This window comes from Bombina bombina, chromosome 2 (genome assembly GCF_027579735.1).
Source record: "Bombina bombina isolate aBomBom1 chromosome 2, aBomBom1.pri, whole genome shotgun sequence".
Lineage (NCBI taxonomy): Eukaryota > Metazoa > Chordata > Amphibia > Anura > Bombinatoridae > Bombina > Bombina bombina.
In genome coordinates, this window is record NC_069500.1 from 1,138,133,176 (window position 1) to 1,138,146,387 (window position 13,212).

Consider the following 13,212-nt stretch of genomic DNA (forward strand, 5'->3'; position numbering starts at 1 on the left):
ACTCACATGAGGTCTGTACAGCTACAAATTAGAATATGCTTGAGTCTTCTAGGTACTCTGTTAATTTATCTGTCCAAAATGGAAAATATGTCTAAACATAAAGAGTTTAAAGAGTTAAGAATGTTAGTTATTAAGTTGATTCTTCGGCTGCTCTTGCTGCCAAAATTGTATTACGCCTTGGCTGATAAGGTTTTTGTTGTATATAATTTTTCTTTCTTTCCCTTTTTTTTTTTTTTTTGTCTTTTTGTTGTTGCGGATGGTTACCTTCACTCCCTCCCCTTCCCCCCCCCCCCCCTTGCTGCCCTTGCTCGTCTACCTATATCTCCTAGCTTACGTATGATATATCTATTTGCTAGATGAAGGGTAATATCAGACTGCTTTCATGGAACGTGGGTGGCATCACCTCCCCAATCAAAGGGAAAACAATAATTAGACAACTGGGTAAACATAACCCTGATATAGCCTTAATACAAGAAGCATACCTGAAACAAGAGGAAGTGTTAAACTTAAAGCCAAATGGGTTGGGGAGGTGATTGCCACCCCCTGTTCTAGAAGGAAAAAAGGAGTAGCTATCCTGATAAACAAAAAATTGACATATAATATTATAAAAATATCATTAGATCCTGATGAGAGATGGGTTCTCTTGGAGATACAGGTTGAGGGCTTCAAGATGCTGATCTGTAATGTCTATGGCCCTAACAAATCAGAGCCTATTTTTTGGAATAGCTTAATCTTTATGTTAACTAACTTTATGGATCAGAATATAGTTTTAGCAGGTGACTTTAATTTAATACCATCAGAATCCCTAGACAAATTCAGTCCCAGGAATTCCACTTTTTCCGGTCAGAAGGCCAAAATATTTAAGCAAATATGTAAAAACCTGAAATTACATGATATCTGGCGCCTTCAATTTCCAGATACAAGGTCCTTTACTTGTGATTCGAAAGCCTATGGCTCTCTATCTAGAATAGATTTTTTTTTTGTTATCTAGCTCCTTGATTAAATTAGAGATTCAAACAAAGATATTTGACATTCTGATTTCTGACCATGCAATTATCTCTTTAGATATACAGTTACATTCTTTTCAGAAAATTGAAAGAAACAATTTTTTCTTCCCAAAATATCTAGTAAATAACCTTGAATTTAATAATTGGCTAGTACATAAATGGAAAGAATTTTCCCTTTTAAACAGATTATATAGAGAAAAAACCCAAATATTTTGGGAAACTGCGAAAGCCTATCTAAGAGGAGAGATTAAAGCATATATGATTTTTTTAAAAAAGAAGCTGCAAATGAGGGAAAATCAGCTTTCCAAACAAGTACAGAATGCATATCGTAAATATATAAATAACCCCTCTAGGAGACTAAGAGATAAATATAATGGGGCCAAAACGGAAATGGATATCTTTATTAAACAGAAAGTTACAGGGGAAGAATTAAAGATAAGTGCCAAATATAAAGGTCAATACGGGAAGTCAGCTAAGTTTCTATCTAGACTAGACAAAGCAAGGAAAAAGTCCAATGTAATAGAGGCTATCCACGATGGGACAGAAAGAGTAACCGATCAGGCTAAAATTAAAAATGTATTTTTAGAATTCTATCAAAATCTATATGCTGCCAAAGAAATCAATGCTGATAACAAAGTTAATTTTTGGCAAAGAACCAATTCCTCTAAGTTATCACAAGTAATAGCTAATGATTTAAATAGACCAATAACCAGTGATGAAGTAATGGAAACCATTAAGAATGCTAAACTTAACAAAGCTCCTGGCCCGGACCAAATTCCTGCGGAAATGTACAAAATACTTAAAATAGAGATAGTAGATATTCTAGTACAATTGTTTAATGGTTATTTTATTGGTGGTCAAAGTATGTCAAAGTACGTTTCTGAATCTACAATATCACTGATATTGAAAAAGGGTAAACCTGCGCTAGATCCTAAGTCTTACCAACCTATTTCATTGCTTAATGTAGACTATAAGCTATTAACTCATATTATCGCCAACAGATTGAAAGGATGTTTAGATCCTATTATACATCCCGATCAGGTGGGCTTTATGCACCAAAGATCCCCAACCAAAAACACACGGAAGGTATCGCTAGTATTAGAATATCTACGAAATAAACTCTCTGAAAAAAACAGCAATTAAACAGGATTTTGCGTTAATAACAATCGATGCTGAAAAGGCATTTGATGTTATAATCTGGGATCACCTGTTTTTTACTTTATCTCAATTTGGCTTTACAGGTCAGTTTCTGCAATTCATTAAAACAATATATGACCATCCGAGGTCTAATATATTAATAAATGGTAGCTATACTACAAATTTCACATTATATAGGGGGACGAGGCAAGGTTGTCCACTCTCGCCGCTACTATTTAATGTGGCTATAGAACCGCTTGCTATAATGATGCGGGAAGAACTACAAGGAATTAGGCTGGGGGAACAAAAACTTGTACTATCCTTTTACGCAGATGACCTGCTGTTATACGTCAAAAACACAAAGAAAAATATACCACAGGCCCTAAAGATCATTGACCTGTTCAGCTCTATTTTGGGCTATAAAATTAACGCCAACAAGTCCGAAATTTTATGGGTACATAAAAACAAAGAGAGCCTACAAAAACACCCCTTTTGCGAGCCCCCTAGTATTAAATATTTAGGAATATATTTCCATGCTGACCCAAAACAATGGTACAGATTAAATTACGCTTCTTTCTTTAAAAAGGCATCGGAGAAACTACAACAGTGGAGTGCTTTCCCTATTTATCTCTCTGCCAAAGTAATGATTATTAAATCTATCTTATTCCCCCAATTGATGTATATTATGCAAAATATTCCAATGTTTATACTGACCCAAGATAACAAAAGGTTTAATGCAGAATGTGCAAATTTTCTATGGAATAACAAAAGACATATGCTGTCCATAGCCAAGTTAACACCTAGAATGGAAGAAGGAGGCTTATCCTTTCCAGATATTAAAAAGTATAATATTGTCCGGAGTACTGAAGACCTCAGGGCTTCACGGCAGCAGGTAGTGAGCAGCAGCAACAATGGAGGCCATATTGTCGCAATGGGTTCAGAAGTATCACGATTTCATGAAAGGAGCAGACGCACAGATACAGGATTACCCCCTTATGAAGTCTCCTATCCTCCCTGGCGCCATACTGCTAAGTTATGTGTTCTTTGTGTTGTCCCTTGGACCACGAATTATGGCAAATCGGAAGCCATTTGACCTGAAGCCATTGATGGTTGTTTATAACTTTGGCCTTGTGGCATTTTCTGCTTTCATTGTATATGAGTTCCTCATGTCGGGTTGGTTAACTGGGTACACGTGGCGCTGTGACCCTGTGGATGTGTCCGATAATCCAATGGCCTTAAGGATGGTTCGAGTTGCCTGGATGTTCTTGTTCTCAAAATTTATTGAGCTCCTCGATACTGTTTTCTTTGTCTTGAGAAAGAAGAATGAGCAGATCACGTTTTTGCACATCTTCCATCACTCTGTTCTGCCCTGCAATTGGTGGTGGGGAGTGAAATTTGGTCCAGGCGGTATGGGCTCTTTTTCATGCTATGATCAATTCCCTGGTTCATGTCATTATGTACTTATACTATGGACTGTCTGCTGCTGGACCACGTTTCCAGAAATACCTTTGGTGGAAGAAACACATGACAGCCATTCAACTGATCCAATTTGTATTGGTCTCCATTCACATCTCACAGTATTACTTCATGCCCAGCTGTGGGTACCAGTACCCCATCTTTATTCACCTCATCTGGATTTATGGCACAGTCTTCTTCATGTTATTTTCCAATTTCTGGTACCAGGCCTACACCAAGGGAAAACGTCTGCCGAACGGTAATGCAGCTGTCAATAGCGCCATACATCAGAACGGCAAAGCCAAAAATGGCAAACCCAAGTCCAACTAGACCCAAGCACCTGAAGACGTGAGTGTGCGAAATCTTCATACGCACAAATGCAGCAGGTGCAAAGGAAGGTCTTGCCACCATTATTAACATGCCCAGCTGTGTGATGGCCAGTAAAAATAAACTGCCAAACTGTTATCTGAGTGCAACTGGGGAATTCACCAGCCAAATGAAGTGCCTAAAAGACTGTTTAAACCAAAAGTCTGAATCCAAGCTACCCTATGTTCCTTCCCTCTGCTATAGCTACTCTTTCTGCCTGCAGTATGAAGACACTCCTGAGCAGTCCATGAAGAATCCAGCCCACTCCAGCAATGCAATAAACCACATGTATGTGCTCTTTACTGTACTAACCGGTCCCACAAGGTTACCGGCTGTCAGATTCCAGTAAATCTGGGTCAGACAGATGACATTTCCTCACTAACTCCTGTTTGCTTTCATATCACTTTGCAGTGGAAATGTTTTTTGGTTTTAGGGAGATATTTCTGCATTGCTAAGGAAAAGTGCATGGATTCTGAAATACTTGAATACAGGGACATCTGTGAGTTGTACATTTAGTTCCTAGTGTCCCCGTCTTTGTTTTCCAAAGGAAGCAACAGTATTGTGTGTATTTGTGTGTTTTGGCTAAATTTAGTAGACCTAATGAATTAGATTGTCAGCTTAGTTGTGTGCACTTGTTCATTTGTCAAACCCAACACTTCCTTACCCTTAACCTGTCCACACTCACTTTATTGTCCTGCAGTTTATCTGCCACTGATTTGTCACACTGTAGCATTCCTGTTGAATCTTTATTTTTAAAAATCACTTTATTGTAGATTAAAAATAAAAAAAAATAAAAAAAAAAAAAAAGTATAATATTGCCACTTTAGCCCATTTTGCAATTGACTGGGTATCAGAAGCCAACCACCTCACACTATTATCAATAGAGGAATTCCTGACTGCACCTTTCTCACTGAAAGCCCTACTACACTGCCCAACGACACAATTACCGACTCATATTAAAAATATAAAGACACTATTTAACACTATTGAAGCATGGCAAAAACTTAATATAATGTTTAAAGCTAATTTTGAGATTTCCCCATTTCTCCCGATACAAGGTAACCCAAAATTTATACCTGGTCTATCACATGAAGTTTATAGGACGTGGATGCAAAAAGGTTTGCTCTATGTATATCAATGTTTAGATAACATGTCCCAAATAAGATCCTTTGAGGATATTGCGAGAGAATTTTGTCTATCCAATAAGATTTTTTTTGCTTATCTACAGATTAGGCACTATATAACAGGAATAAAAAACCAAATCTAGACATGAATGGCTGGGGGGAAGTTGAAAATTATATAACAAGCTATAAACTAGGTAAACACAGTATAGCTCTTCTATATAAAATCATGCTGGCAAAACAGGCCCAATTGTTTATGGATAATTTAGTCCAGAAGTGGAATCTTTCCTTTACGGATATCTCTGCAAAATCTTTGATTGCTAGTTTTAAATGGGTACAGGGAGCGAACATCTCTACAGTCTGGAAAGAATCACAAATAAAATTACTCAATAATGCTTATATGACACCTTGGAAAATATCTAAGTGGTACTCGCATTCTGCAGAAAAATGTCAGAGATGTAACAATTCTCGGGCAGATATAATCCACTGTTTTTGGAACTGTCCCAAGATAGCTCAGTTCTGGAGAAAAGTAGAATTTTGGCTTAATAAGCTATTAGATTTTAGGTTAAAAATCCAAGCTAAACATATTTTTTTTCTCTATAACATAGACCATAATAGAGCTAATATCAATCTTATTAACACGGCAATTATGCTTGGTCGCAACCTTATATTAAAAGACTGGAAGAATAGGAAAGCACCCACAATGGGCTGTTTCATAAACACTATACATGCCCAGATAATTTTTGAACAAATGAGTATAGTCCCCTCAGAAGAGAAAAGGATCAGAGATTTCTTTTTGAAATGGCTAAGAGTTATCTTGTCTTATCCGTTGACTACTCAGTTTCTCCTCGTTCGTAATTTTCGTAGATCGGAATTTTGTGGTTTTCTTTTTGTTATCTGTACTGTATATCGAATTGGTCAATAAAACTATTTAAAAAAAAAAAATACTTCTGAATCTACCGAATGAATCCGAATTAGCTGCCGTATCTACCGAATAAATCCGAATTAGCTCGGTAAAATTCGTCATTCCCCCATAGGAAACAATGGGGCAGTTTCGGCTGAAAAAAAACACCCGCTATCTCTGACACCTGCATTATTTTATTAACCCCTAATCTGCCGCTCTGGACACCGCCGCCACCTACATTATACCGATGTACCCCTTATCTGCTGCCCCTAACATCGCCGACACCTACATAATATTTATCAACCCCTAATCTGCCCCCCCAACCTCGCCGCAACCTAACTACATTTATTAACCCCTAATATGCCGACCGGACCTTGACGCTACTATAATAAATGTATTAACCGCTAAACCCTCACACTCCCGCCTTGCAAACCCTATAATAAATGTTATTAATCCCTAATCTGCCCCCACCCAACGTCGCCGCAACCTAACTACAAGCATTAACCCCTAATCTGTTGACCGGACACCGCCGCCACCTACATTATAGCTATGAACCCCTAATCTGCTGTCCCTAACATCGCCGACCCCTATATTATATTTATTAACCCCTAATCTGCCCCCCCCAACGTCGCCGCAACCTAACTACAAGTATTAACCCCTAATCTGCCGACCGGACATCGCCGCCACTATAATAAATGTATTAACCCCTAAACCGCCGCACTCCCGCCAGGCAAACACTATAATACATTTCATTAACCCCTAATCTGCCCCCCCAACGTCGCCGCAACCTAACTACAAGTATTAACCCCTAATCTGCCAACCGGACATCGCCGCCACGATTAATAAATGTATTAACCCCTAAACCGCCGCACTCCCGCCTTGCAAACACTATAATAAATTTTATTAACCCCTAATCTGCCCTACCTAATATTGCCGCCACCTACCTACAATTATTAACCCCTAATCTACCGCCCCCAACGTCGCCGCTACTATAATAAAGTTATTAACCCTAAACCTAAGTCTAACCCTAACACCCCCCTAACTTAAATATAATTTCAATAAAACGAAATAAATTTACTATAATTAAATAAATTAATCCTATTTAAAACTAAATACTTACCTGTAAAATAAACCCTAATATAGCTGCAATATAACTAATAGTTACATTGTAGCTATTTTAGGATTTATATTTATTTTACAGGCAACTTTGTATTTATTTTAACTAGGTACAATAGCTATTAAATAGTTAATAACTATTTAATAACTACCTAGCTAAAATAAATACAAATTTACCTGTAAAATAAATCCTAACTTAAGTTACAATTACACCTAACACTACACTATCATTAAATTAATTAAATAAATGAATCCTATTTAAAACTAAATACTTACCTGTAAAATAAACCCTAATATAGCTACAATATAACTAATAGTTACATTGTAGCTATTTTAGGATTTATATTTATTTTACAGGCAACTTTGTATTTATTTTAACTAGGTACAATCGTTATTAAATAGTTATTTACTATTTAATAGCTACCTAGTTAAAATAATTACAAAATTACCTATAAAATAAATCCTAACCTAAGTTACAATTAAACCAAACACTACACTATCATTAAATAAATGAACCACAAGTACCTACAATTAAATACAATTAAATAAACTAAAGTACACAAAAAAAAATATTACAAGAATTTTAAACTAATTACACCTAATCTAAGCCCCCTAATAAAATAAAAAAGCCCCCCAAAATAAAAAAATGCCCTACCCTATACTAAATTACAAAAGTTAACAGCTCTATTACCTTACCAGCCCTTAAAAGGGCCTTTTGCGGGGCATGCCCCAAAGAAAACAGCTCTTTTGCCTGTAAAAAAAAAACACAATACCACCCCCCACCACCCACATACCCCTACTCTAACCCAAACCCCCTTAAATAAACCTAACACTACCCCCCTGAAGATCTCCCTACCTTGAGTCGTGTTCACCCAGCCGGGCCGAAGTCTTCATCCGATGGGGCAGAAGAGGACATCCAGACCAGCAGAAGTCTTCATCCAAGCGGGGCAAGAAGAGGTCTTCCATCCATCAGAAGTCTTCATCCAGGCGGCATCTTCTATCTTTATCCATCCGGAGCGAAGCGGCAGCATCCTGAAGACATCCGACGCGGAGCATCCTCTTCTTTCTTGATCCGACGACTAAATGACGGTACCTTTAAGTGACGTCATCCAAGATGACGTCCCTTGAATTCCAATTGGCTGATAGGATTCTATCAGACAATAGGAATTAAGGTAGGAAAAATCTGATTGGCTGATTCAATCAGCCAATCAGATTGAAGTTCAATCCGATTGACTGATCCAATCAGCCAATCAGATTGACCTCGCATTCTATTGGCTGAGATTAGGTGTAATTAGTTTAAAATTCTTGTAATATTTTTTTATTTTTTGTAATTTAGTGTTTGGGTTTTTTTGTACTTTAGTTTAGTTTATTTAATTGTATTTAATTGTAGGTACTTGTAGTTAATTTATTTAATTTATTTAATGATAGTGTAGTGTTAGGTTTAATTGTAACTTAGGTTAGGATTTATTTTACAGGTAATTTTTTAATTATTTTAACTAGGTAGTTATTAAATAGTAAATAACTATTTAATAACTATTGTACCTAGTTAAAATAAATACAAAGTTGCCTGTAAAATAAATATAAATCCTAAAATAGCTACAATGTAACTATTAGTTATATTGTAGCTATATTAGGGTTTATTTTACAGGCAAGTATTTAGTTTTAAATAGGATTAATGTATTTAATTAATTTAATGATAGTGTAGTGTTAGGTGTAATTGTAACTTAGGTTAGGATTTATTTTACAGGTAAATTTGTATTTATTTTAACTAGGTAGTTATTAAATAGTTATTAACTATTTAATAGCTATTGTACCTAGTTAAAATAAATACAAAGTTGCCTGTAAAATAAATATAAATCCTAAAATAGCTACAATGTAACTATTAGTTATATTGTAGCTATATTAGGGTTTATTTTACAGGTAAGTATTTAGTTTAAATAGGATTAATTTATTTAATTAAAGTAAATTTATTTCGTTTTAATTAAATTATATTTAAGTTAGGGGGTGTTAGGGTTAGACTTAGGTTTAGGGGTTAATAACTTTATTATAGTAGCGGCGATGTTGGGGGTGGGAGATTAGGGGTTAATAATTGTAGGTAGGTGGCGGCGATGTTAGGGAGGGCAGATTAGGGGTTAATAAAATTTATTATAGTGTTTGCGAGGCGGGAGTGCGGTGGTTTAGGGGTTAATACATTTATTAATCGTGGCGGCGATGTCCGGTTGGCAGATTAGGGGTTAATACTTGTAGTTAGGTTGCAGCGATGTTGGGGGGGGCAGATTAGGGGTTAATGAAATGTATTATAGTGTTTGCAAGGCGGGAGTGCGGCGGTTTAGGGATTAATACATTTATTATAGTGGCGGCAATGTCCGGTCAGCAGATTAGGGGTTAATACTTGTAGTTAGGTTGCGGCGACATTGGGGGGGGCAGATTAGGGGTTAATAACTATAATGTAGGTGTCGGCGATGTTAGGGACAGCAGATTAGGGGTTCATAGCTATAATGTAGGTTGCGGCGGTGTCCGGTCGGCAGATTAGGGGTTAAATAATTTTATTATAGGGTTTGCGATGTGGGGGGGCCTCGGTTTAGTGGTTCATAGGTAGTTTATGGGTGTTAGGGTACTTTGTAGCACTTTAGTTAAGAGCTTTATATTCCGGTGTTAGCCCATAAAGCTCTTAACTACTGACTTTATTCGGTACATTCGGATGGCCGTGTATTAGACTAGTTTTATGTACAGTATATTAGGTTTTAGTTTATATCACTCTGCTATGGGTTACACCTTATACAGTACATAATACTAGTCTAATACACAGCATATCCCACCTAACACATACCGAATTTCCGAATTTCGGAACCGAATCGAACCGAATCGAACCAAATTCAGCCGAATTTATTTGAATCCGAATAAATCCGAAATGAATTCATTCAAATTTTGCCGAATTCGAATCGATCCGAACCGAAATTCGAAAAATCCGAATCAATCCGAACCAAACCGAATTTTTTCGCCATGCACATGTCTATCATTTACTTGTTAGATTTTCCCCTTGGTGTGGGGAAGGATTAGCACAATACTTGTCCTTTCTTGGAGGACTTCTAGGGATTGAGAGGGGCCTAAATTCCAGATATAACTTCACTATTTTAACTTTTTTTTTTTAATTCTTTGTCCTCTTTTCTTTTTCTTTGCACTTTCTATACACATGTCACAAATATACACTCTATGGATAGGTATATCACTAACTTAAAAGCTCAATCACCAATCATGCCTCCAAAAATTAGTGACAGGAAAAACAGAAATAGTACTAACAACACCTCTAACTCTCTCCCTGCAGTGGCTATAGTAGAGACACCCCCAGCAGAACCCCATGATATAGTAAAACAAATTACAGATCTTATGCTACCGCAATTTGAACAGGTTAAATTAGATATTTTATATTCTTTATAATTATAATTTAGATATTCTAAATTTATCAATGGAAATTAAACAATTTGCACATAGGCCTAATGAGGCAGAGCAGCGTATATCGGACCTAGAGGATGCAAGTATGCAGCAATAAACCATTATCAAAGAACAAACTAAACACATTACAGACATGCAACAAAAACTTAACGAGATTGAAGATCGCTCACAACGCAATAATGTTAGGCTCATAGGTATCCCAGAAACTAGTGATTTTCAGGATTTATTTACATTGACTTCTATAATAATACCACAAAGTTTAGGAATTGAGCTTAACTTGGTACCACTGGCAGTTGAAAGGGTTCATAGAAAAGATGCAACCAAAATACTGCCGAGCGGCATAGTTAAATCCAGACCTGTAATTGTAAAATACCTCAATTTCCAGGACAAGCTTAACATCTTACAGCATTACAGACAAAAAAAAAATCCATTCTCATTTGGAAATAGCAAAATCCTAATGTTTCAGGACTTCTCTATTGAGATGTCAGCAAAGAGGAGAGAAATGACTCCTTATTGTACCAAGCTAATAAATAGCGGGATCAAAGCCACAGTCATATATCCAGCTACGATTAAGATTTCCACTGAAAATGAATGTTTGATGTTAAGCTGCCTGGAAGAGGTAAAATAATTCTGTAAAAATAAGGGTATCCTTTCATAATATGACGCTGTATATATATATATATATATATATATATATATATATATATATATATATATATATATATATATATATATATATATATATATATATATAGATTCTTGAAATACTAGATGAACGTTATCATAGTAGCTTTGAGGTCAAGTGTTCGCTGGTTGTGTGCCAGATGGTTCTTCCTTTTAAAATTTCTACTGGAGTATTTTTTCTTACTCTCTCTTTTCTTATTTTTTTTCCCTCCCCCCTCCATTTTCTCCCATACCCTCTTGTATATTGTTTTGTTATTGTTTTATCTCATAGAGACTTCTTTTTTGCTATTGTTCTATTGCATGGAGACTCCTTTTAATATTAAATAAATGAAGGAACAATTACACATGGCTTTGTGGAACGTAGGTGGGATCACATCACCACAGAAGCGTAAGAAGATCTTAGCCCAGCTTAAAAAATGCTCCCCCAACATAGTTTTCTTACAGGAAACACATTTAAAAGAGGATGAAAGGGGTGGCTTTTCTTTTTAATAAAAGATTACAATATAAAATTTTGGATACCGAATTAGATCCAGAGGGGAGATATATAATTTTGCAAATTGTGGTGGAGGGTATGTTATTGTTGCTATGTAATATTTACGGTCCTAATAAACTAGAGACAGCGTTCTGTGACAAGTTGCAGGTGAAACTCCTTCCACTCTACTCAAAAAATCTAATTTTGGCTGGCAACTTCAACTTTGTATCATACCCCACCCTGGACAGGTTAAAGCCGAATAGAAATAATAAACAAGAAACGAAAGTTTTTAAAACATTTTGTAAAACACTACGAATCAAAGATATGTGGCGAATACAATGTCGGCCACCAAACAATGTCTCAAATTGACTTTTTTCTAATAGCTGAAAAAATGTTAAGCCTCGAATTGCATGCTGATATTAACCCCTTAAGGACCAGCGACGTACCCTGTATGTCACTGGCCTTTTTTTGGGACTTGATTGTTTTAAAGCGCGGTCTTGCCACCAGCGTTGAGACTGCTCTATTCCACAAAGCCTGCTGGAGGGAGGGCATCAATAGTGTGTTCTTGCTAGACTTGTGCTATTATGTCCTGAAAAAACCCTTAATGACCAGTGACATACAGGGTACATTGTGGTCATTAAGGGGTTAAGGAGATTATAATAACAGATCATGCCATCCTCACATTAAATATCAAGCTTAGAAGTAATCAGGCAACTGCTAATAGGTTTTTCTTCCCAAGATATCTCACTAATAATGTGCAGTTTAAAACATGGATGAAGTTGAAGTGGAGGGAGTTTTATCAGTTTAACTTTGCACCAGATATTAAAACTGAAACATTATGGGAAACCTTCAAAGTGGTTATAAGAGGGGAAATTAAAGTATATTTAATTATTCAGAAGCGCAAAATGGTAGCCAGGGATATGCAATTAACTAACAAACTACGTAACGCATATAACGCCTATATTAGTGACCCTCTTAATAGAATGTGCGTTAAGTATCTTAAAAAAAAAAAGGGAAAGAAGTATACCTTTTGCAAAAAATGGCGCAAGAAGAACTTAGGAATAGATTATTTTTTTTATAGACACAGAGGTAAAGCGGGTAAATTCATAGCTAACTTAATTAAAACAAAAACAAAAAAATCTACTATAGAATCCCTTAAAACACTGCTGGGTAGAATGACTCATATCAAAGAAATGAGTGAATACATAGTGCAGTATTTTCAGAAGGTATACTCAGATTCTCCAATAGATACCCACGCCAAAGAGAACTTCTGGAAAAATATTCAGACTCATAAAATAGATAAGAAATAAACTAAATTAATTAAATTCACCTATTACATATGGAGAAGTCTCTGTAGCTGTCAAAAGAGCAGCGGCTAATAAAGCTGCTGGCCCAGACCAGATCCCGGCTGAACTGTATAAACGTTTATCAGAAGAAATTGCACCTACGCTGGTCAAATTGTTTAATGGTTATTATTTAGAAGGTATTCCTTGTTCG

The 13,212-nt window shown here is 36.2% G+C and overlaps 1 protein-coding gene across 1 annotated transcript; it reads left to right on the forward strand.

Moving 5' to 3' along the window:
• The first annotated feature begins 3,004 nt into the window (after positions 1-3,004).
• LOC128648186 (elongation of very long chain fatty acids protein 1-like) lies at positions 3,005-4,480 on the forward strand. Its single transcript, XM_053700840.1, is given in 2 exon segments — positions 3,005-3,562; positions 3,564-4,480. Coding segments are annotated over 2 exon segments (873 nt in total). The 5' UTR covers positions 3,005-3,055; the 3' UTR covers positions 3,930-4,480.
• Positions 4,481-13,212: the final 8,732 nt, after the last annotated feature.